Below are 23,153 nucleotides of genomic sequence, written 5' to 3'. Positions count from 1 at the left end.
AATAGAGGTAAATCCTTGTATCAATTTTATGTAAGTGACAACTGGAAATGTTCTGCATTTGAAACCTGGTGCCTTTTTGCTCCAAAAGGTTTAATTTGTCAAGCCTAAAATGCATCCAGGATTTTGTTTAAAATAGCAATAACCTGAAAATCTTCTTCTTAGTCCTGTACCTCAGATTAATTGGAGGAGAAGTGATGGACTCCCCTTTCCCAGTAAGATTAAACTGAGGAAGTTCAATGGTGTGCTTGAAATTCCAAACTTCCAACAGGAAGATACAGGTTCCTATGAATGCATTGCTGAGAATTCACGAGGAAGAAATGTCGCCAGGGGGCGTCTCACTTACTACGGTGAGCTTCTGTTTTGGGCAAATTGGATTTTTAGATTGTGCTCTCTCAATAAAATTTTGGGTGGTGGGAATTTATGGCAGAATGCCAATGTGCAACTTGTTCTGTTGCCACTTTTAAAATGATGAATATTTAGGGGGAACTAAAAAACAGTAACATTTTGCAATGAGGTCGGAGGCATGACATATTCTATTTGCATTTTAAAATGATTCATATGAAAATGAATATTTCACTTTTTTCCTTCAAGTAATGTCTTACACACTTGATCATATCAGGGAGAGATCTCCTTTGCATCTGTGCTCTCCCCTGGAAAATGTGACTTTTTATCTTCCTTTGTGATCTTTACTAAGGCAGAAAAAGACTGTTGACTAGAGAACTCGTTAATTACTGCATTAGACAAACCACATCAACTTAGACTTTTGAGTTCTTCAGTGTTAATTCTCTCCCTTCCAATAATGTAACTCCGCTGTGTTTGCTTCCTTTAATTTATAATCACATTTACTTGATGTACTGTTCTGTTTGGATAATAATGGTACCTTTATTTATAGTCTATGGGTATAGGAAAATTAAATAACCTTTTTTTTCAAAAAGTTTTTCAAGTCAATTTTTAAAAATATAATATACATAAAGATATATGCTCAATGAATATATACTTTCAGTGTAACCGTTATAAACATTGTAAAACTAGTGGGAATTGACCACTTTTGTGAAAGGCAAATTGTACTGCATTCTGTTTATCTTAGAAAGTGGAGATAGAAACAGTTTGCATACATAAATGTTTCAGGGAGGAAAACATTTGTAAAGACAAATATTAAAATTATAGGGCATTTTACGACCTCCCTCAAAAAATCTACAGTAGTTATGATGAGATTGACACCTGTTCAACTATTGTAAGATTTAAAGATCTGTCAGAGACAAAATGGAGGCCTGGTATAGTATCATGAGTCATTCTGTCTTTTTTAACCCTCTTGTTACATTATTGCGTTAGAATACATAGCAGCAAGGTGAGGTTACCTGGGGTCAAAGTCTACATGCTGATGGGATGATGAAGAGCTGGGTTGGTGAGCACGTAAGCCATGTGAATGTTCGGCTCCAAAACCATCCAGAACAAGTGCCTTTTTCTCATAGGAGAAAACTCCAAAGAAGCCTTTCCGAGAAACCATTACTTGACCCAGGGTAAGAAGTGAGCATTATAAGGAAACAGAAGATATTCCAAGTGCCTGAATGTTTCAGCAGGAGTGTTTTAGCTCTGTGGAACAGCAAATAATAAACAATTACATGCCTCCTAGGACAAGAAATTCAAAGCTAAGCTGTGTTCAAGTACCTTAGAATAAGGGCCCTGCTCAGTTTCTTGGTCATTTTGATTCTACCCTTATCTCTCTTTTCCCTTCCTCTGCATGATAGTCTCTGGTAGTGTCACAAAATGGCTGCCAGGCATAGTGACTAGAATATCAATTTTTGCTCATTCTTCCTGTCTCCAAAACATCTTGAAATTCCTTTCTCAAATCTCATTGCCCACAGTTTAGTCCTAAAACAATCACTAGCAAGGAGAATTGTCTTAAACAACTTCAGAGCCTCTGTTTGGAACAGGGAATGTGGTCAGGTTCCCCTAAATTTTATGGACAGTGTGAGGTGATGGAAGAAAGGATAGTTCAAAGAGAAATGGGGATGATTTTACAAATAAAGAAAGGAGAAACTGGATACACAAGGGATAACTAATGTCATCCGGTATACTGACTAGATAAGATAGACTACTGCTTTATTCCATTAGGTAGGTGATATGCTATATACCCAAGAAATCAGAAATTAATGAGATAGAGTGTTTCATGAAAGTTACACTACATTTCTGGCTTGCTTGGTATATTCTACCAGTGCATGGCATTTTTCTGGTTATCCATTCTATTATTTCATGTAAGAAATGGTCTGATAGGATATTTGGATCTCATGTGATAGAATAAGACGGGAAATCACAATTAACATGGCAGTCGTGATCTCAGGATTAGCTTCAGTCCGGCAAATTATCCTCCTGTTTGGAGGAGGAGAATGGTGGTAATATGAAGCCAGTGGAATTTTTTGCTAGAAACTTGAGTCTTAGGTCAAGGACTCATGTGTGAGTCTCTTCGGAGTCTTACTCCATGAAGGCTGATATTTCCCAAAAGAAGAAAATGTGTTTTAATGTAAGTAGAGTGAAGTGATTTTAAACTGAACTACACTTCAGACTGGGCACATCATTTATATAAAAAATAATAATGTAAAATTTAGACCAGTACATTTTCTCTAAAAGCTAAATAGCTACATTTTTATTTCAATTTCCTTTATAAAGAAAAAATAAAAAAGCAATTTTACAAGATAGGAATGGAAAGACAAATCTTCCCATGGTTGCAATTAAATAGAAATAGATAAACTGTTTCTCCATATGGAGGATGCAAATGTGAATCCCGCAGTAGACATCACATGCATAATGCAATGTGAAACCAGTAAGACATCTCACCTCCCAGTTTTGGATTTAAAATGCAAGCTGAGACTTGGCTGAATATACTGTGTCTATTGAGTGGCTTCAGTTGTAAGCGGTATGTTGCTTTCATCTGTAAAAAGAATTTTCCAAATATCTTCTAAAATGATAAATCCACTTGATGCTGCTGATTTGCATACATAATTTAAGGTTGCATGAGCAACTTCTTTTTCATAAAAAATCGTATGATTCAAATTGAACCAATTTATCCATCTTTCTCTGCCTTCATTTTAATTCACACAGAGGTTCATAAGATGCTCATTGGCTTGTATTTAATTAAAAGTTATTTCTAACTTGAGGGAAATGTTTTTTCCTCAGCTCTCAAAGTTTCCCTTCTACGGATGTTAATTTTTAGTGCATAATTAAGACTAGTATCTGCTGTCATTCATGTATTAAGTTGTCATCAGTTGTGACCTTATGATTCACAAATGCGCTTGGAAAGGAGTCTGTTTTGTGTACCTGCATTACCAGCTACTAATACACATCTGAATTATATAATACAGTGCTGGGGCACCTGGGTGGCTCAGCCCATTAATCCTCTGACTCTTGATTTTTGGCTCAGGTCATATCTCAAGGTCATGAGATCAAGCCCAACCTCAGGCTCTGTGCTGGGTATGGAGCCTGGTTAAGATTCTGAGATTCTCTCTCTCTCCCTCTCCTGCCCCCCATCCCCATCCCTCTGCTCTCTCCCTCTTAAAAAAAAAAGAAAGAAAGAAAGAATGAAAAGAACATAACACAGTGCCCAGAATTTTGAAAACAGAGAAGGCATAATGAGTTTGGCTTAGGAAGTGACAGATTGCAACATTCATTCTCAAATCTAGAAATGTTTCCCATATCCACTTAGTAAATAGGGTATTAAATATAATTTTAGCCACTATGCTCATATTAATCCATTGTTCACAATGTTTAGATCCATTTGTAGAAAGTATTTACTTTTTATTTGCTGGGTGGTTTGATTTTTTTTTTTTTTTCTCCTTGCAGCAAAGCCTCATTGGGTTCAGCTCATAAAAGATGTAGAAATAGCAGTGGAAGACAATCTTTTTTGGGAATGCCGGGCAAGTGGTAAGCCCAAACCCTCCTACCGATGGTTGAAAAATGGAGAAGCCCTTGTGCTCGAGGTAAGGTAGTGAGGCTAGTTAATCTTTCTTCCCTTCATTTTGTTTTGAATAAATGCCTTCCTCATACCTAGTGCCAAAGTCAATTCTTGAGTTTGCACACATTCATTTGCATCTAAAAAGGAGTAAAGGGGGGAAATCTATAAAATCAAGTACCCAGTCTGCCAAGAAGGAAATGTTTTCAACAAATGAATTTCACCGGGAAAAGATGATTTTATGATTTTTGTCTAAAACTGATTACTTTTTTTTTATTTTGTTTTTGAAACTAGAGAAGACCTGACTTTAATCAAATGTGGAGTATAATTTCTTTTTCCATGTATGACAACTTGATATGGCCTCTGGAGACAAAATGTGTTGTTACGTGGTTACCTTCTTACATGAGTACTTATTTTCTCAATCAATTTCTTTCTTAAGCCATGTAATTTCTGTTCTTTTTAAAAAATCGTGTACTAAGTCAGTTAGGTTCCTTCAAATTTCTATATATAACCTGTCATAGTACCTACACACCCTTAATAAATATATTTTCTGGAACCTTTTCTAATGTACAGAATTTATAATGTCTTTAATTTGCATGATTACAAAAATGGTGAAAACCTTTCCAGTTGACAGGATAGAAGCATTGATACATTTTTTAAAGTCTACAACTTTAACCATAGGGAAAACTAAATGCCCACAGTATTTTACCTCTCACTTTGTTATTTATTTTACTGATAGACATTTGGACTGAAGGGTGTTTATTAATATTTCTAATGTGTGGCTATTATGTTAAATCAATCTAAGATTTTCAAATAAGGAAATGTTACCATTTCAGGCCAGATTGCCTAATACTCTGAAGGAAATGAGGGAGGTTTGTGTATGATTGAAAGAATAGTGGTTTTCATTTTTCCTTTAAAATGATATATACATTTATATGCAAGAGATTTTTGTTATCATCTAGGAGAGAATACAGATAGAAAATGGTGCCCTTACAATATCGAACCTAAATGTGACTGATTCTGGCATGTTCCAGTGCATCGCAGAAAACAAACATGGTCTCGTCTATTCCAGTGCTGAACTTAAGGTTGTAGGTAAGACTAAGCTTCTCTTCTCATATTTTTTTTTTTAAATCTTCATTTTTGCTAAAACCAGAAATATTTACTTCTCCTATTATATTCCTATAGCATCTACAGTCTAGCAATAGTATCATTCAAGATTTTTAATCAGGGAATTTTTTTTATGATTTCTAAGGAAAAGCAGCAATTGTGGCCTGCATAAGCTTCAAAGGTTGAAATAGTGCAATGGTAATGAAACAGTGTTGACCTCAAACATCTTATCCAACTCTGATATTATAAACTAACCAATGCCTTTGAAGAGAATAAGTGAACTTGGTGTTTTCTGTTGCCAGGCCAGAAAAGTAAACAGAATTCAAAACAATATTTTACTGATCCACAAGGAGTTGCTTTTGTTTTTAGAGACCCTACTCAAAGCATCCAGCATTGGGCATACTGAAGTTTTAATTAACAAGGCTCCAATATTTGAAGTTCTGAATTATTTTCTTCTTCTTGCACTTTAAGTATATGAAAGTATAGAAAATATTATATCATGTTTAGGGCGATTATCCAGAAAAATACTTGTAAGAGGTAAATGCCCGAAATCAACCAGAATAATGAGAGGATAGCATAGCATGAAACACATAAGAGAGAAAGAAGAAGTGAAATTTATTGCTCCATGTAATGAAAGTACAGATTTGGATTGGAGCAGAGCATGATCCTGGGCTCAAGCATCATCACATCATCAGGGTCTCCATGGTGCTCCCCAACACATTCAGTTTTCATGACTATATCAGTCTAATGGAAGAAGGACAGCTTTGCTCTGAATTTCCCCCTGCTTGTTCTCTCTCTCTCAAGTAAATGCATAAAATCTCTTAAAAAGTTTTAAAAATGTATTGTAATTCATTCAATAAAAAGGGCTTTTTTTAGTTGAAAGTACTATTTTAAGATCCTAAGTTTTAATGCCAGTGACCTCTGGGTAACATATCTTCTTTATCCATAATCTAATATATAACTATATAATATAATTTGCTATATGATCTCCACTTACCCAGAAAAAAAAAATACATTGTATTCACTGGAATTTTCCTTCAAACAGAACATTAGACATTAGGAGAAATGCACTTTTTTCACATTTGCAATAAAAGGAAGGCTGATTTTCTGGGAAAAGTATCATTTCATTCAAACAATACATTATTATGTATCTTGAATTTCAGGTGTTGTTTCAGGATCAGCACTGTGTGCATTATTACCACATATAAGGTTCTCTACATATTATTATGTTTAATGTTACTGTAATGTTACTGTAATGTTAATGTAGTAATTCCTATTATATATTCCTCCAACAAAGAAGTTAAACCTAACCATGTAAAAATTTTATAATAGATCTTGATAACTTTTATGCAAGAGAATAATAATTCAGTATTCAGCCTTCATTCTACAGACATTTACTGAGCACCTACTGAGTGCCAGATGCTGTGCCACGTGCTGAGTCTCAGCAATCACGGGAGAGACTGACTCTATTGTTGCCTGATAGAACTAACTTTCAAGAAATTTTTGTGATAAATGTCTTTCATTCTTTTTTTTTTTTAAAGATTTTATTTATTTATTTGACAGTGAGAAATCACAGGTAGGCAGAGAGGCAGGCAGAGAGAGAGGGGGAAGCAGGCTCTCTGCTGAGCAGAGTGCCCGATGCGGGACTTGATCCCAGGACCCTGAGATCATGACCTGAGCCGAAGGCAGCGGCTTAACCCACTGAGCCACCCAGGTGCCCCAAATTTCTTTCATTCTAATAGCTTCCGATTGAGCTATTTTAAAACTTCACAGTCAACTGGGGGCTTGGGTGGCTCAGTCAGTTAAATGTCTGCCTTTAGTTCAGGTCATGACCCCAGGGTCCTGGGATGGAGTCCCATGTCGAGCTCCCTGCTCTATGGGGAGTCTGCTTCTCTCTCTGCCTCTCTCTTTCTCTCTCACTCTGTCTCTCATGAATTAAAAAAAAAAAAAAAAAAAAAACCTTCACAATAAACTTCAAAAATTCCTATGTAAGGTAATCATCCCAAGATTTAGAACTTCTAGAAAACACAGTAGTAGGAATTAGTTTTTAAGCCCCCAAATCCTGTGAGCGGTGCCCAGTCAATTAAGTAAATCAAGTACTGACATCTGTGTGTTGGGAAACTTTCAAAGTGGTTATAAAGTCAACCTTGGAACTTCCAGGAATTTTAAAATATTAAATTCTAATTTATTTAATAAATAATAAATTATCATTCTCTCATCTTTCTTGCCTTTCAGCTTCTGCTCCAGATTTTTCAAAGACTCCAATGAAGAAGCTGATTCAGGTACAAGTGGGCAGCGTGGTCAGCTTAGACTGTAAACCTAGAGCCTCCCCCAAACCACTCTGTTCATGGAAGAAAGGAGACGTGATTGTGCAGGAGAATGAAAGGTATTTTGTTGTCCAAAGTAATGGTGATTTGCTTGCTTCTTTCTTTCCCTGGTGTGTCAAAGTAGGTTTTCAATATGAAACAAGTACAATACAAGTTGTTGAAAAATGAAGATGGTAGTATTTTTGGTTCTGTAATACTCTCATGAAGATAGTAAGCAATTTTTGAAACCTATATTTTTAAAGATTTTATTTATTTATTTGAGAGAGACAGCAAGATAGTGAAAGAGCCTGAGTGAAGAGAGGGCCAGAAGGAGAGGGAGAAGCAGACTCCCCGCTGAGCAGGGAGCCCAATGTGGGGCTCCATCCCAGGACCCTGAGATGGTGACCCGAGCTGAAGGCAGGTGCTTAACGGACTTCTGCCACCAGGGCACCCCAATTTTTGAAATCTAAAAAGAGGTAGATAGATCATCTGTCTTCTTCCCATACAGAATACCTTAGTTTAGCAAGGATTTCCCTTCTCAGCCACCTGGTTAGACTCAAAATAGAATGATGAAATGTCAGTCCTGGATCCAGGTGAGCCCATATCCTAGGACAAAGAAGAGAAGATATAATAAAAGCATATGCCAAATAAATGCCAATGTTGCTGTAGCTTTATACTGAAATAATTTAGCATTCCTGGTATTAGTTTAAGCAAAGGCTTTCGTGGTTTCCTGATTGTTATAATAACATTTAAAATGAGGAGGAAGAATGAGGCTTACAGGTACCGCCTATAGACCGAGACTGCCTGGGTTCAATTCATTCTGCCTTTTTCTTACACAATGAAAAGTTTTATTTCCTTGACTCCTTTTCTTATTTTTTTAAAATTTATTTATTTGTTCTAGGGAGAAAGAGCACAAGTGGGGGGAGGGGTGGCAGGAGATAGGGAGAGAGAATCCTCAAGCAGACTCCCCACTGACCATGGAGCCCGACTCGGGGCTGCATCCCAGGACCCTGAGATCACCACCTGAGCAGAAATCAAGAGCAGACCCCTTTACTGACCATGCCACCCAGGAGCCCTGTCATTTTCTCATTTTTGATGTGTATGAAGATATGAGTGTGTTAAGGGGACTGTTAGCCAGATGAACTATATAAATATCCCTACAGCCCTTAAGTCACTATCTGGTGATGAGTAAACATAAATACTAGCTATTATTATTTGTTGAGCACTTAATGACGTGCCAGGTATTATGCTCAGAGCTTGTGAAAAATAGAGTCTTGACCCCAAAGGCATCCATGTCCTTATCCCGTAAACCTATAATTGTGTTACATACATGACAAAAGAAAACAATTCAAGTTGAAGATGAAATGAAAGTTACTAAGCAGGTGGCTTCAAGATAGGGAGATTATCCTGGATTATGCGGTGAGGTTCGCAGTAACCATCTGAACACGCGTAAGAGAAAGAGGATGACAGAAGCGTTTGTCAGAGCTGTGTGACAATTAAGGATGAGGCAGGAGACATTTCAAACTTCAGAGGGACTTCATTTGCTATCTCTGGCTTTGAAGATGGTGAAAGGGAGCCATGAGCGAAGGATTTTGGATGGCTTTTAAAGGAAAGCCAGTAAGGAAAGCAGGATTTTAGCCCCATAGCCACAGTGAACTGAATTCTATCAACAACCTCAAGGAACATTTACTAATTCTGAACCTTCCCAAGGAACATAGCCCAGGCGGTATCTTGATTTTGGTCCAGTGATACCTGTACTGGACATCTGATTTCCATAACTATATAATAATAAATTTGTGTTATTTTAGGCCAATTTATTAAACTTACAGTAATTTATTACAGAAGCAGGTGGAAACTGATGCAGAAGTCTACATTATCTACATTGTCATTATCTCTTTTAAGCATCCCTGGAACTCTATGATGTGCTGTAGATCATATAACTCTTTTCATTTTACTAATGAGAAAAACAAAACTTTGATTATATAATTTGCCTCAAGTCACATAGCCAGGCTTTTAATCCGAGTCTGACTCTAGACATAACAGCTAAGCATTTTCCCTGTCACATTTTTATATAGGGAGTCCAGAATTTTTGAGGTGGTCTTAGCCTTTGCAGTCATGGAATCCAAATTACTCTTTCTGGAGATGAGGGAACACAAACAATAAAACCCTAGGCCAAGAAACGTGGATTTCCTTTTTAAAAATTATAGTGTCTTAATGCAGACAACCAAGTTGAACTGCTTGTATGTTACCAAGACACCAAGGTATTTTTTTTCTTTTTTTAAATTTTTATTTATTTATTTATTTATATTTTTATTTTATTTATTTAATTTTTTTGAGGATTGATTTATTTATTTGACAGACAGAAATCACAAGGAGGCAGAGAGGCAGGCAGAGAGAGGAGGAAGCAGGCTCCCTGCTGAGCAGAGAGCCCGATGTGGGGCTCTATCCCAGGATCCTGGGATCATGACCTGAGCCAAAAGCAGAGGCTTTAACCCACTGAGCCACACTGGCGTCCGATTATTTTTTTATTTTTTATAAACATATAATATATTTTTATCCCCAGGGGTACAGGTCTGTGAATCGCCAGGTTTACACACTTCACAGCACTCACCATAGCACATACCCTCCCCAATGTCCATAACCCCATCCCCCGTCTCCCAACCCCCCTCCCCCCAGCAACCCTCAGTCTTAACCAAGGTATTTTTTTTTTAAGATTTTATTTATTTATTTGACAGAGATCACAAGTAGGCAGAAAGGCAGGCAGAGAGAGGGAGTGGGGAAAGCAGGCTCCCCGCTGAGCAGAGAGCCCGACGCGGGAACTGATCCCAGGACCCCGAGAACACAACCTGGGGCACCTGGGTAGCTCAATGGGTTGAGCCTCTACCAAGGTATTTTTGTGAGTTGGTATGACAGCACCACTTGCTGTTCCTCCTGTATTTAATGGGAGACACTTCCATTAAAGACAGCCACAGCAGGATGACAAGGCAAAGTTGTGAGCTGAGTGGTTGAACACAATCCAGCTAAATGTTGGGCCTCACAGAATGGATTTCTGGAACAGGAAGTTAATTAATGATTTGGAGTTTAATTTTGTAAACCAGCTGAAACAAATGTAGGCTTGTGGCACAAATTAGTTAATTGTGGCTCTATTGGAAGTGAAGTCTTCTTATATAACTGCTGACTTTTTGTGTTCAAAAAAGTTTTAAATAGTTTTAACTGTTTACATAAATTAAATAGTGGTTAAATCCCAAGGACTTCAGTGCTTTCCACAATAATAAACCCACTTGTCCTCACAGTAGTGCCTATAGGAGGCAGAGGTTTTTAATCTTAATTTCAAAAGTGGATAAGAAGATTAAGAGTTTTAGCTACAGGCACACAAGGAGGGATTTACTCCCACATTATAGAGTAATAGGGTAAAGCAGGAAAAAGAAGTATAAATTCTGGAATCTCATCTGGGGTTTCTGACTTAGCCACCTTCTACCTTGGTGCCATTAGGTCCCTTACGTAACATGTTTGAGTCTTATTTTCCTCACTCATGAAAGACATCATAATTCCTACCTTATATAGTTGCTCTAAAGTGAGCGTTTAGCCTAATGTCTGATATTTGCAGATACACTGATGAGTAAGTATAAAGATATATTACTAATAAAATGTTGAAAATAACAGTGGCTGAGAAAGATAAAAGTTTTTTGCTTTTTAGTTGGGTGGCTCATTAACTGATTCATGCCTGTAAAGGTTGGTTGTTAGGACTGCCTGGAATCCACAATTTTCAGGGACACAGACTCCTTCTATCATGCTGTTCCACTATCTTCATATCCTGAATCAAGAGGGCTCCCTTGGCTTTAGCTTCTCAGTGTCCTCTCCCAGTAACAGGAAGGAGGAAGATAGAAATCAGGATATACTTCTTTCCCTTTTTAGGAACTTCCCAGAAGTTCCATACAATAATTTCTTTTATGCCCTACTGGACAGAAATTAGTTCCCAGGCCAAACTTAAATGCAAGGGAGGCTGAGGAATATGGGGCGTTTTTTTTTGTTTTGTTTTGTTTTTGTTTTCATGGGCACATAGGTATCCAGTGAGAAATTGGGATTTTTTTTTTTTTTAATTGGGAATACATTTTAAGTGGAAAGAGGAAGATGGTTTACTCTTGCAATGTATCCTGTTATAAATGTTACTTCTGTTCATTTGAGGACTACTGACCTCCATTTCATTTTAAATATTTCCAACATCTCTATGAATGAGGAAACGTTTAGTTACAAAATAGGGTTAAGAAGAGGAAACATGTTTAAGAAGAGGGTCATAGTGTTTCAGTCCCTTCCAAGTATCTTAGTCTGGGCTTTTATAGCGCAATACCATATACCAGATGGTTTATGAACAACAGAAATTTATTTTGCTCAGTTCTGGGCATTGTAGTCTGAGATCAGGATTCCAGCTTGGTCAAGCTCTGAGAAGGGACATCTTCTGGGTTTCGGTAGCAATCTTCTTATATGCTCACATGGCAGATAGAGAGCAAGAGAGCTCTCGGGTCTCAAAAAAGGCACTAATCCCATTCATGAGGCACCAACCCCCCCTCCCGCCTCTGCTCAGGATCTAATCACCTCCAAAAGACCCAACTTCCTAATAGCATCACACTGGGGATTATGGTTTTACTTATGAATTTTGAGGAGACCCAAACATCAGTACATAGCACAAAGTCTGGTGCTTTGGATTTTGCTTTTATCTCTTTGGACAGCAAAAGCACTGATGAGCCAGAGGCTTGAAGCTTAGGGAGAAGGCTGTTAGAGGCAATTATTGAACAAGCTGTACTTTTGAATCTTCTCCAAGTTCATGTGAAATCAGAGTGGGCCTCGGCCATCACTTGGCAGCGAAAGCCCCATGTCTGTCCCTCTTGACTTGGTCTGCAGTCTTATGCCAAACTGGGGAAGCACTTTAAATGATAGATTTATTGTGATGGTTCAGTCATTGGCTGTTGCAACTTGAAACATGTCAATTCACATCAGATTTGGGGAACAGATGAATTTATTGGCACATTTGAAACTGTAAGAGAAGACAAAATTTTGGGAGGTTGGGAGGGTATTTATGGCAAGATTTTAAATATGTTAGCTTTTTAGGTTTGTTTTTGTTTTTTATATGAACTTGGGTTTGTCCATGAATGAGAAACTTGTAAGGAGGAAAGCTTTCTCCACCCTAGTGTAGGGAATGCTGGTGGCAAATAAACTTGATTAAGCCAACACATACATGTACTTTATTATGTAAAGCCTAAATCATGAAAAAAGTAATGTTAAATTGGGGGGAAAAAGTCTAAGGATTTAAAATGTCCTAAAAATGTATAAGCTACTATAGGTCTACTATGTAAATCACACAATACATTTGAACAATTATAATCAACCTGGTTTGTAAGTTTCTATATCAGCACCGTACCAGCTTTGTAATTAATGCATCAGCGATAGTAGTGGGGATCTAAGTCAGTGAGTCACCTAAATTACAGAATAGTTTTGAAGAAATCAGTGTTCCTGCTTGAAGTCCAGAGAGCATTTCAAGCTAAGGTAGTAGGGGAATTAATTCCCAGCAGAGGTCTTAGAAAAGCTGCTCTGAATAGATAAGATCTTACAATGCCAGTAATGATTCCTGAGGTCTCAAAAGCAAGTGCTCATTCATTTATTGGAAAATATTTTGAGTACTCACTCTGTGCTAGGCATCAGATATTTAATTTTTTATCAGACAAGTCCCTGGGTATAAAGATAAGCAACACAGAGCAGTTACAGTAACACTCAATGGGAAACTACAGTATGTTCAGTGATTACCAGAGAAGTCCCCATCTACGGATTAGGGATCTGGGCAGGCTTTCTGGGGAATGTAATCTGTACAGAAAGAGTTGAAAGGTGACTAGAGTTTACTGAAGAAGAATGCTTCAGGCAGAGGAAAAGGATGTGGAAGGGCACGGGACAAAGGGGCTTATGAACTTGAGTAGCTTCAGGTTACTTCAAGTGTAAAGTGCTTTGTGAGGGTGGATACAGACAGCAGGGCTGCAGATGTGAGCCGGGATATTACTGGGAAGGACATGGAATCCAAATCAAGAAGCCTGGGCTTTTTTCCACAGGCACTGAGGAGCAACAGAGTAAAATCAAAGTAGCAGAATTAGAAGATCAAATTTAATTTTGATATGTTCTTTAGAAGAAAATCATAATGGTGGCAGTGGGGAACATGGATTGGAGTGGCAGAAAGACTTGAGGCAAGAATCTCAATCAGTAAAAATTCACCTACCCAAACAAGAGAGTATGATAGGCTGAAGTAAAGAAAAGGCAATGAAAAGGGAGAGAAGTACTGAGGAATTAGAGAAGGGGTTAAGTTCACTGGACCTAGGAGTTGATTAGATTAATGATCTGAAGAAACAGAAAGAGTCAAGGCTACATCCTAAATTTCCAGCTTAGACATCAGGGAGCACGGTAGACCTATTCAGTGAGACAAACAACATTATAGAAAGAACAGAGTAAGCACAAATATAAGTGCTATTTGGGATTGTTGGTATTTGAAATGTTTTTTGAAAACCCAGCTAAATATATGAGCGTACAGGGGTTGACCAAATGACTTTGGAACTCGGGAGAAAGGCTTGAGCAACAGATAGACATTTAGGTGTTCTGAGCATGACATCTTAGCTGAAACCGTGGCACTGAATAAAATTGTCTTGGAAGGTATGTAGCACTAAATGGTAGAGGGTCAACACCTTATCTCTGAAGCTGATGGAAATTAAAGTTATGGGGTATAGAAGTCTGTTTTTATAGTCTCAGATAAATGGCATACAGTCCTAATTTGTAAGCAATCAATTTACTAAGTAAAGGTCAATATTAAGTCACCTAGTGTGCAAATATTCTAATCTTTGAAATTACTAGCATCAATGTGGAGCAAAGTTGCTATTATTGTTTGCTTTTTCTTTTTGTTTTGTATTTGTATCATCCACTACTGAGAAAAGTTGTTGTGCTTTTTTTCTCCCTTGCAAGAAACAGGTTTTCTGAATAAACAGAAATGCCCTGCCCCATTGAGTGTTCAGTGGTAGTACTCCAGCTGTCAGTATTTTAGTGTTTTTTTTTTTTTAATTCATTCATTCATTTGCTTATAATCCACATATTTTCAAAAAAGGCTGGACTTGAAATAGGATGTTTTTTCTCCTTTAAGCAAAGTAAAATTGGAAAAGACTCTAGAGAATGCAAGCAGGCATGATATTCAAGAGGAAATAGCCAGTTGGCATATTTTAAAGAATGTTTAACTTTTCTCTTTCACTTAGTGGTACTTACAATGCATTAGCCAATTATTTTTAAAAATGGGGCTTTCAGTTGAATGCTATTACTTATAATAGTAAATATTTTATTGCAATAGCCTCAATTTGAAAGAGAATCAAAGAATGGCCCATTACTTCTAATTAAACACATTAAAATTGTTTCAGATGTTCTCGGCAGCATTTAATATTATAGAAATTTAAATGCTTTTTATAGAAAGAAATAGTAAAGATTTTTTCCAAATATTAATACCCATAATCCACACAATACTTTTAAAACGTATTAACCAATTCTTAACATGCTTTTTACATATAGTTAAGAAACTGGCTTTGAAAATCCAGTAAGAATTATATTCTGTATCAATCCATATATATAACTGCTGAAAAAGGCACAGCCTTTGGGACAGAAAATAGTGGTCACTGTTGCCAGAGTGGCTGGAGGGGTTGACTATTTAAGGACATGGGGAACTTTTAGGCGTGAGGGATTTGTTCTAGATCTTGACCTTAACATGGTCATAACCATGACCACACTAACTTATTAAAACTAACAGAACTGCATACCAAAAAGGGTGAATCACACCATAAATAAATTATATTTTATTCTTTAAGCAAAAATTTACATTCAATCTTACATTAGATTCATCCTGAATTCATGAGTAGCTTCATAGAGAAATTGAAAGGCTCAAGAAATGCTCCCAACAGGTCCCTTTTGCCTTCTGTGAAACATCAGCTAATTCCACGACAGCACTGAGAAGCAGCATTGAAATTTTTGCCAGTAACCAGAAGAATTCTGTCAGAGCAAGAGCCACTTGGCATTTGCACCACTGCTACCACGAGTCACTACAGTCTTGCTCTGTAAAGATGTGTCTAGGAGTTATGTGACTATCAGCAAATCTGTTAGATGGCACTTCCTCTTGTCTCAAGCTCTTAGATGAAGAGCAGGGATTCCTTTGCCAAAGTTTCTGTCTTTATTCTTTCCCCATTTCCCCCACATTTCTTCGCTCCTCTCTGTCTAAATACAGTGGAGCCTGGCTTTGTTGTTGTTGTTGTTGTTTCATAGTGTTCAAAATGCTGCTCCCTTCTCTGTCTGCCTTCTGTTGCCCTCTTTCACCCAAAGAACTGGATTCTGTAACAGCTGGTACCTCACAGCGACCCAACACAGATAGAAGCTCAGTGCATTTCAGTTCATCTACCCTTGGGCAAACAGCTAAGATCTTGGGTAATTCTTTATCCCTGTACTTTTAGGTCCAAATTAATCCTGAAATGATGAACTTAGAAGATCAAAGGAGACTTTTATTTAATGTGTGTCGTATTGCCCCTTTCAGAACTTGGATATTAGTTGAATAGAGATTGACATCCTTGCTCCCTCTACAGAGGAGATACTCATCCTGTCCACTTATTTCATCTTTATTCAGCAGTGGGAGCTGTGCCCAGCACTGGGAATACACAGATGAATACAAAACAGCAAGAGCACTTAAGGAGCCCAGTCATGGTATATTCATAGTTTGGAAAAGTTAGCCATGGGATAGACTATATGATCATGGTGATCATATAATTTATTCTGTAAACTGAGATATTTTGAGGGGAAAGGGGGCACTGCTAGCATTTAACCTTCAAGACAATACATATAAACTGTGCTGGTCTGAGGAAACTGGACACTGCCCCCTTGTATAAAATGGGGGTGTACAGAAATGAGTAAGAAGCACAGAGAAGAGATGCTGTCCCAGCCATGGAAGCTAGGAAAGCAGCTCCACAGAAGGAGAGGCATCTTATAGGATGCAATCCTGGAGCTGTGTTCTGAAGGATCTATAAAATCTAATAGGGGAAAGGAGTAGGTAAAACACCGTCTGAACAAAATGGTGGATGGCATAGACAGAGATGAATTGGGTTATTTATTCTAACTGTGTCTTTACTAAAGTCCCTATATGATCAGGAAAATAAGGAGGCCTGACCTGAGTTCTTTTCCAGAGAGAGCACCATCTCCCTCTCTCAGAGGATGTGAACATCGGGTGACCATTTTTATTAGAGGGGAGATTGAGAAACCTCAGTAAGTATGCAACAGTCTCAGAGAGTAGAGAACAGCCCACTTCCCTGTCTGGGTTCCCTAACCCACACCTCCATTTCTCTCATGCTTCCAGCTATAAAGAAAAGAGGAAAGGGTGCATTTGCTCCTTACATCCCATGGCCTCTGAGAAGATTAAGCTAGTATTTAACAATGAAGATAATCAAGAGAAAACTCAATGCAATCCAGACTTTTGGGTTGGCATAGGGCTCCTGGGAAGCCATCCTAACCACTTCCTCTTTGCCATCCCCCACCCCATCCACCATCCACCACCAGAACATGCTTAGGGAGCTTCTCCCATTAACCACAGACATCTAAGTTTCTGTGTAGGTATTTGTGTCATTATTTACGTGAATTATTTATGCCTATTGGCATGCAGCATACTAAGTACTGTGGACATGGTTTGCTGTGTCAGATGAAGCCAAACGTAGGTTTGATTTCCTTCTTGACTTAATTTTAACAAAGCATCAGAATCAGAAAGGTGTGGGTTAGATCTTGACACTTCAATTACCATGGAGGTAGAGCGAGGCCCATTATTTAACCTCTGAGTCTCATTTTCTTGTTTGTGAAATGGGGTCTTACTGCAAAGTTAGCCAGTTTGTTAGGTGGTATTTTCTTGGCACATACTCTTAGCAAAGGTTGGACAAAAATACTAACCTTCCCTGACAAGCAAAGGAAGGACAAAGTTTCCTTTGGAAAAATGATGTCCAGCTCTGTCCCTGCTCCATTTCTCTCACATTTCTTTATCTCAGGGGACTCGAGCTGCGGAGATAAAAATAGGATAGTGTGTGTGTGAAGCATTTCTTATAGTGGCTTCTGGATTTGGATATTGCTGCTCATGTTGCTTTTAGTATTAACTGTTTTCATCATGTTGCTCAGATACTTTAGGAGTAAAAAGACTGGGTTTAAAAGTGAGTAAAGACTTTTGTTTTTACAACTCTCAGCTGAGTTTTCATTACTTCAGCCTCCTGAAGTAAATAAATTTTACCTAAATGTTATTAAAGAAACTGCTGCTTTCTTTTTTTTGAAAGATTTTATCTGAGAGAGAAAGAGAAAACACGAGTGGGGGAGGGGCAGAGCAATGAAAGGGACAAGCAGGCTCCCTGCTGAGCACGGAGCCCAGTGCAGCCAATCCCAGGACCCTGAGATCATGATCTGAGCCAAAGTCAAATGCTTAACTGACTGAGCAACCTAGGCACCCCAAGAAATTGCTGCTTTCTTCTTCTTCTTTTTTAAGATTTGATTTATTTATTTGTCAGAGAGAGAGAGGGAGGGAGCACAAGCAGGGGAAGCAGGAGGCAGAGGGAGAAGTAGGCTCTCTGCTGAACAAGGAGCCAGGTGCAGGACTCAAGCCACCCAGGCATCCCAGAATTGATGCTTTCAAAAATCATATCAGCTAAATTTTGCAAATGACCATGCAGTTCTTAAACTCATATTTCAAGTTTGATTTTTATGAATTATTAAAGTTAAGGCCACTTTAAAAAATATTTTGTCAGTGTCATGATTTTGGTAAGGGGATAGCTGGTTAATAAATTTCAGTGTGCTGGATGTTGGAATTGACTTGAAGCCCATTCCTTATTAGAACTGGGTAATTAATTCATACCTATACTCAGAGTATGTGTTTTACTTCCTGGGTGTGTTTACCCATACCACATCTGTTTGGTCATAAAGCATTTCTACTCAAGCTGCAAGATTCTATACATGCTTACCTACAGCCCAGCCAATGTTCTGTTTTTTTACTGAAAATTGAAAGAAAAAAATATATTAATGGTATTGTAGAAACTTACATTATCATCACATACTACCTTTGCTTTTTTTCCTGATAATGTGTTTAAGATAGGAAAAATCACATGCTTTCTCTCAAAGTAAGGATATTGACTCTTTTAACACTATCAACTTAGAGGACAGGGGTATGTACCATTGCCTTTTGAATAAATTTTAAGAGAAAGGAGAAATGGAAAGAATTCTTATTTTATCCTGGGTTTTTTACTCTTATAATTTCCTCTGGCTGGAATATCTTTTCTCCTCAACCTAGAAAACCCAAACTTGTCCCTCAAGGTCTGGCTTATTGTTACTCATGGTGGGAACTTCCCCCAAACCCAGTGGAGCGAGATTAATTGCCCTTTCTTCTGCTTTACCCTTATGGTTTCTTTATCCAATTGTATCACCTAACACAGTGCATTATAACTGTTTGTGCAGAAGGCCGTCTTCCCTGGGTTCTCAGAGAGCCTTTTGCTTATCTATCCTGGCCGCCTCAGGCTCTGCTCCATATACTTGTTTGTTCATTTCAACATTCATTTATTCCTCAAATATTTAACATCTACATCTCCCATTAACTATTGTTGCATAGCAAATCACTGTGAAAGCCAGTGGTATAAAAACAGTCACTTTGTTAGATTTCACTGTTTTGTGGGTCAGAAATTGGGAAAAGGCTCAACCATGAGATCATAATCTATGATCTGTTACATAAGTTCTAATGAGTTGGTACTAGGTATTAGCTTAGCTTGTCTCCCATGACTGTAGTGGGGTAGTGGCTAGAGCGAGAGCAGCTGGGAGCTGGCTGTTCCTGGGTTCTCTTTGGCAGCCCCAAGCCCTTTCCATGTGTTTTCTCCACGTGGGCTAATTTATGCTTCCTCACAGCACGCTGTCTCTAGGGATTTGAAATGTTTACAAGGCAGCTAATGCGGGTTCGTGAATGAATGAATATTCAAGGTAGCAAGATGGAAGGTGAGTCGTCTAGGCTCAGAAGCCCACTTTTCTAGCATTCCACTGGTTATTAAGGAATCCCCAGGTTCACAGGGAAGGAAATTAGAGTCTACCTCTTGATGAGAGAGTAGCAAGATTCTAGGGGAGCAGGTATGATGGGAAATCTAACTGTAGCCACCTTTGGGAAGTGCAGTCTGGCATACTTCCTACATGCCATGCATTGCCCTGGGCTTTGAGGAAATCACACAAATAGGACAGCCACAGTCCCTTCTTCAAGGGACTTGCAGAAGGGAAATAGAGAATATAGATAAGTTGAAAAAGACCTCGTAGAAATTGCAGATGGGAGAGGCAGAGTACATAATCTTAAAAAGATAATTTCTTTAGCCATAAAGAAAAAATATATATAATTATATACAATTTAATTTTTTTTTAAAGGCCTCATTAAGGAAGTAACTTTGGGCAGAAAACTAAATGGCAAGAAGCAATGCCTCGTGCCAGGAATTGGGAGACGTGCCTTCCAGGAAGACACCCCAACGGCCAGAGATGGGGATGAGGTTGGTTTGAGAATGAGGAGGAAACCAGTGGCACTAAGGTGTCATGTGTATAGATCAGGAGAGGAACAAAATATAAAGCTTCAGGGGAAAAAAAATAAACAAACCAACCAGTGAATTAAATAGGAAGTCTCAGAGATGGGATACTTAAAGGCCATGATAAAAATGTTGGATTTTATTTTAGATAGAGTTAAGACTCATTGGAGGCCTTAATGCAAATATGTGACATGACCTAGTTAAAAGAGAACTCTGGCTGAAGTATGGAGAGTGGGTTGAAGAAAAAAGGAAGAGTCGAAATCTGGTTAGGAAGCAATTTGTAGATGGCAGGACAAGATTGACTGGAGGCTTGGTTTAGGCCAACAGTGGGTGAAATGGAGAAGAAAAGATACCATGTATTTTGAAGATAGGGTTGGATAAATTTGTACCTTACTTATAAAAAAAAAAAATTCCTACTAAATGATCACATTTTATGGTTCATTGTACATGAACTATAGGTATGCCCCTCAGCCATTAGATTATGTCTTCAAAGGCAAGGGGCTAGTTCTTACTCTTATTTTCCAAAACACATAGTGCAATTTAAGTCCTCAAAAAATACCTATTGAAGTGAAGTTCATTCTTTTCTAAGCAGTTTCCATTTCTTAAAAATACCTATAATTTTTTAAATTTTTTTTCTTTCTTTATTTTTATTTTATTTTATTTTATTTTTTTAAGTAGGCTCCATACCTAGCATGGAGCCCTGTGTGGGGCTGACCTCACAACCCTGAGATTAAGACCTGAGCTGAGATCAACAGTCAGGTGCTTAACCGATTGAGCCACCCAGGCGCCTCTATAATTTTCTTATTTAATTTAGCACAACAGTTTCTTTTTTTTTTTTTTTAATATTTTATTTATTTATTTGACAGAGAGAGAATTCACAAGTAGGCAAAGAGGCAGGCAGAGAGAGAGGAGGAAGCAGGCCCCCACTGAGCAGAGAGCCTGATGCTGGGCTCGATCCCAGGACTCTGAGACCATGACCTGAGCCAAAGGCAGAGGTTTAATCCACTGAGCGACCCAGACACCCCGCAGCACAAGTTTCTTAAAAATATACCAAAAATTGGCTTTCTAAATGAATTTCTACTTGAGGCTTTTTATTAAAAATTTTAAAAGTTCCTTAATTCTTGGCCTCCTTGAACCTTTAACAGAAATAGAGGTAGAGAGACAGGTAAATGGATGGATGGGTGAGTGGATGATTAGGTGAGGTGCCATTGCACTTCCATAAAAAAGGGAAAAAACATGTGTTTCAGTAGCGATGGTTGCTGCCTCCCACATTCTGATGCTGGAAGGTGTTATTCATAATTTATGATCTGTTATGTAAGTTCTAATGAGTTGGTACACTGAGTTAAATTTCTTACTGCCTAACAAACTTAAAAATAATTATTTTGCACTTTGATCTGTTTTCCACTTCCTGATTTATTTGTGTTATTTTAAAATTCTATCTTAATGAAGATTTCATTGCTAGAGCAGTTTCTAAAAGAAGATGTGAATGATTGACCCTTTGTGAGTATGAAGTCCTGAAATCTGTAATTGAGATTGAATATGTAAAAATCTATCTTGTTTGGGAAAAAAATTATTTCCTGACCTTTTACATTCAAATACTAAAGAAATAGGCATGTTTAACTTTACCTTAAGATTTTATTAGGCTCTTTATTTTCCACAGTATTTACTTAATTAAGAAAATGGTAGTATTTTAAAACTTGATATAAATTACATGTTTTTCTAGGTACTTAAAAATATTGATACACCACTGTATTTATTATTTATTATTTCTTTATTACTCTAGCCTCATTTTAATAACTTGATTTGTCCTAGTTTATTTCATTTACACATGTCATGTTTCATTCCTGAAAGAACTTGAGACAGTTTATCAAAGTACACATGATTTACACACTGGGGAGAAAAATATTTTGGAGAAGTTAAAGATGCCAGCATTCCATTTGCCTAGAATATAAGTCGTGTTAATTAGGACAGCTTCAGTTCTTACCAGGGAATCCCTAATGCCTCTTAGAGCATCATCTATAGTACATGTTCAATAAATCCCTGCTGGATAAGTATCTGAGGGAAATTTGCAAAACATAACCCAGTGGATCCATTCATGTATTTGAGATGCACAATTTTGGCTCAGAGCTTTCTGCTAAAAATACGCAGACAAAAATACTGCCACTTACACAGTCCTTGATGCCCCTAAGGTGAAATGAAACCATTTTGGTAAGGAGATATACAGCTCTCCCTAGGCATAAAAGTGCAAATATGTATATCCAAATCCAATAGATTGTCATGAAGAGAACATTGAGTAATGTAATTCTAACAGTCCACATTCTTACAATATAGACAGTGACTTCTTGGAGCACTTGGGTGGCTCAGTCAGTTAAGCATCTGCCTTTGGCTCAGGTCATGATCTCAGGGTCCTGGAATGGAGTCCTGAGTTCGGCACCCTGCTCAGCGGGCAGTCTGCTTTTCCTGCTCCCTGTGACCCTCCCCACCATTCATGCTCATTCTCTCTCCAATGATTAATCTAAAATGTTTTTTTAAAAAATAAAATGACTTTTCAGTGAGTATTAAAGGGTTTTTTTCCTTTATTCTTTGCAATCCAAGCATAACTTCGGATATTAAGACTTAAGGCTCTTGAGAAAGAGGTAGATCACATTCTTCTAGTTAATTTTCCATGCGTATTATTTCTCACATGTATGTTTTTAGTGAGCTTGAAATAGAAATTGTCTCAAGGTTATGTCTGGTGTCAGGAATGTAGGGTCCGCAGAAGAGGAAAATAAAGGGTCAGTGCTTATAAAGAGTCAGTTGAACTAATATTTATCATCTGATAAACATTATAAATAAATAATGATATCTAACATAATAATGAATTATTAATTAGATCAATTTAAATCAATTTAATTATATTATTATAGATAATATTGAATTATAATACTTATTTATAATATTGTGAATAATAAATATATCATCTGATTAAAGGTGTGGTGGCTCACCAGAACCTGTGTGAATAGACAATAATCGCACCTCTGCATGGGGGGAGGACAAGAAAAGTGCAGATTGTTAGGCCTGAGATTTTTCTCAGAAAACATTTTGGGACCCACCCAAGGTTATGAATGAACACGTGGTCCATGACTCTACCTTCTTGAGGGGTGCTACATGACTACTCTTTCTTTTTTTAAG

At 37.7% G+C, this 23,153-nt stretch overlaps 1 protein-coding gene across 1 annotated transcript in view; it reads left to right on the top strand.

Annotated features, from left to right (window-relative positions):
• CNTN3 (contactin 3) overlaps positions 1-23,153 on the top strand; it is a 338,196-nt gene that overhangs the window by 237,057 nt on the left and 77,986 nt on the right. Inside the window, exons 8-11 of the mRNA XM_059161515.1 lie at positions 163-347; positions 3,838-3,974; positions 4,909-5,038; positions 7,289-7,439. Coding sequence (XP_059017498.1) covers positions 163-347; positions 3,838-3,974; positions 4,909-5,038; positions 7,289-7,439 — 603 coding nt within the window. The remainder of the gene's footprint in view (positions 1-162; positions 348-3,837; positions 3,975-4,908; positions 5,039-7,288; positions 7,440-23,153) is intronic.

The sequence above is a fragment of the Mustela lutreola genome, chromosome 2 (assembly GCF_030435805.1).
Source record: "Mustela lutreola isolate mMusLut2 chromosome 2, mMusLut2.pri, whole genome shotgun sequence".
NCBI classification, from domain to species: Eukaryota; Metazoa; Chordata; class Mammalia; order Carnivora; family Mustelidae; genus Mustela; species Mustela lutreola.
The sequence above is the reverse complement of the archived record's forward strand: the minus strand, read 5'-3'. Positions and strand labels throughout refer to the sequence as shown.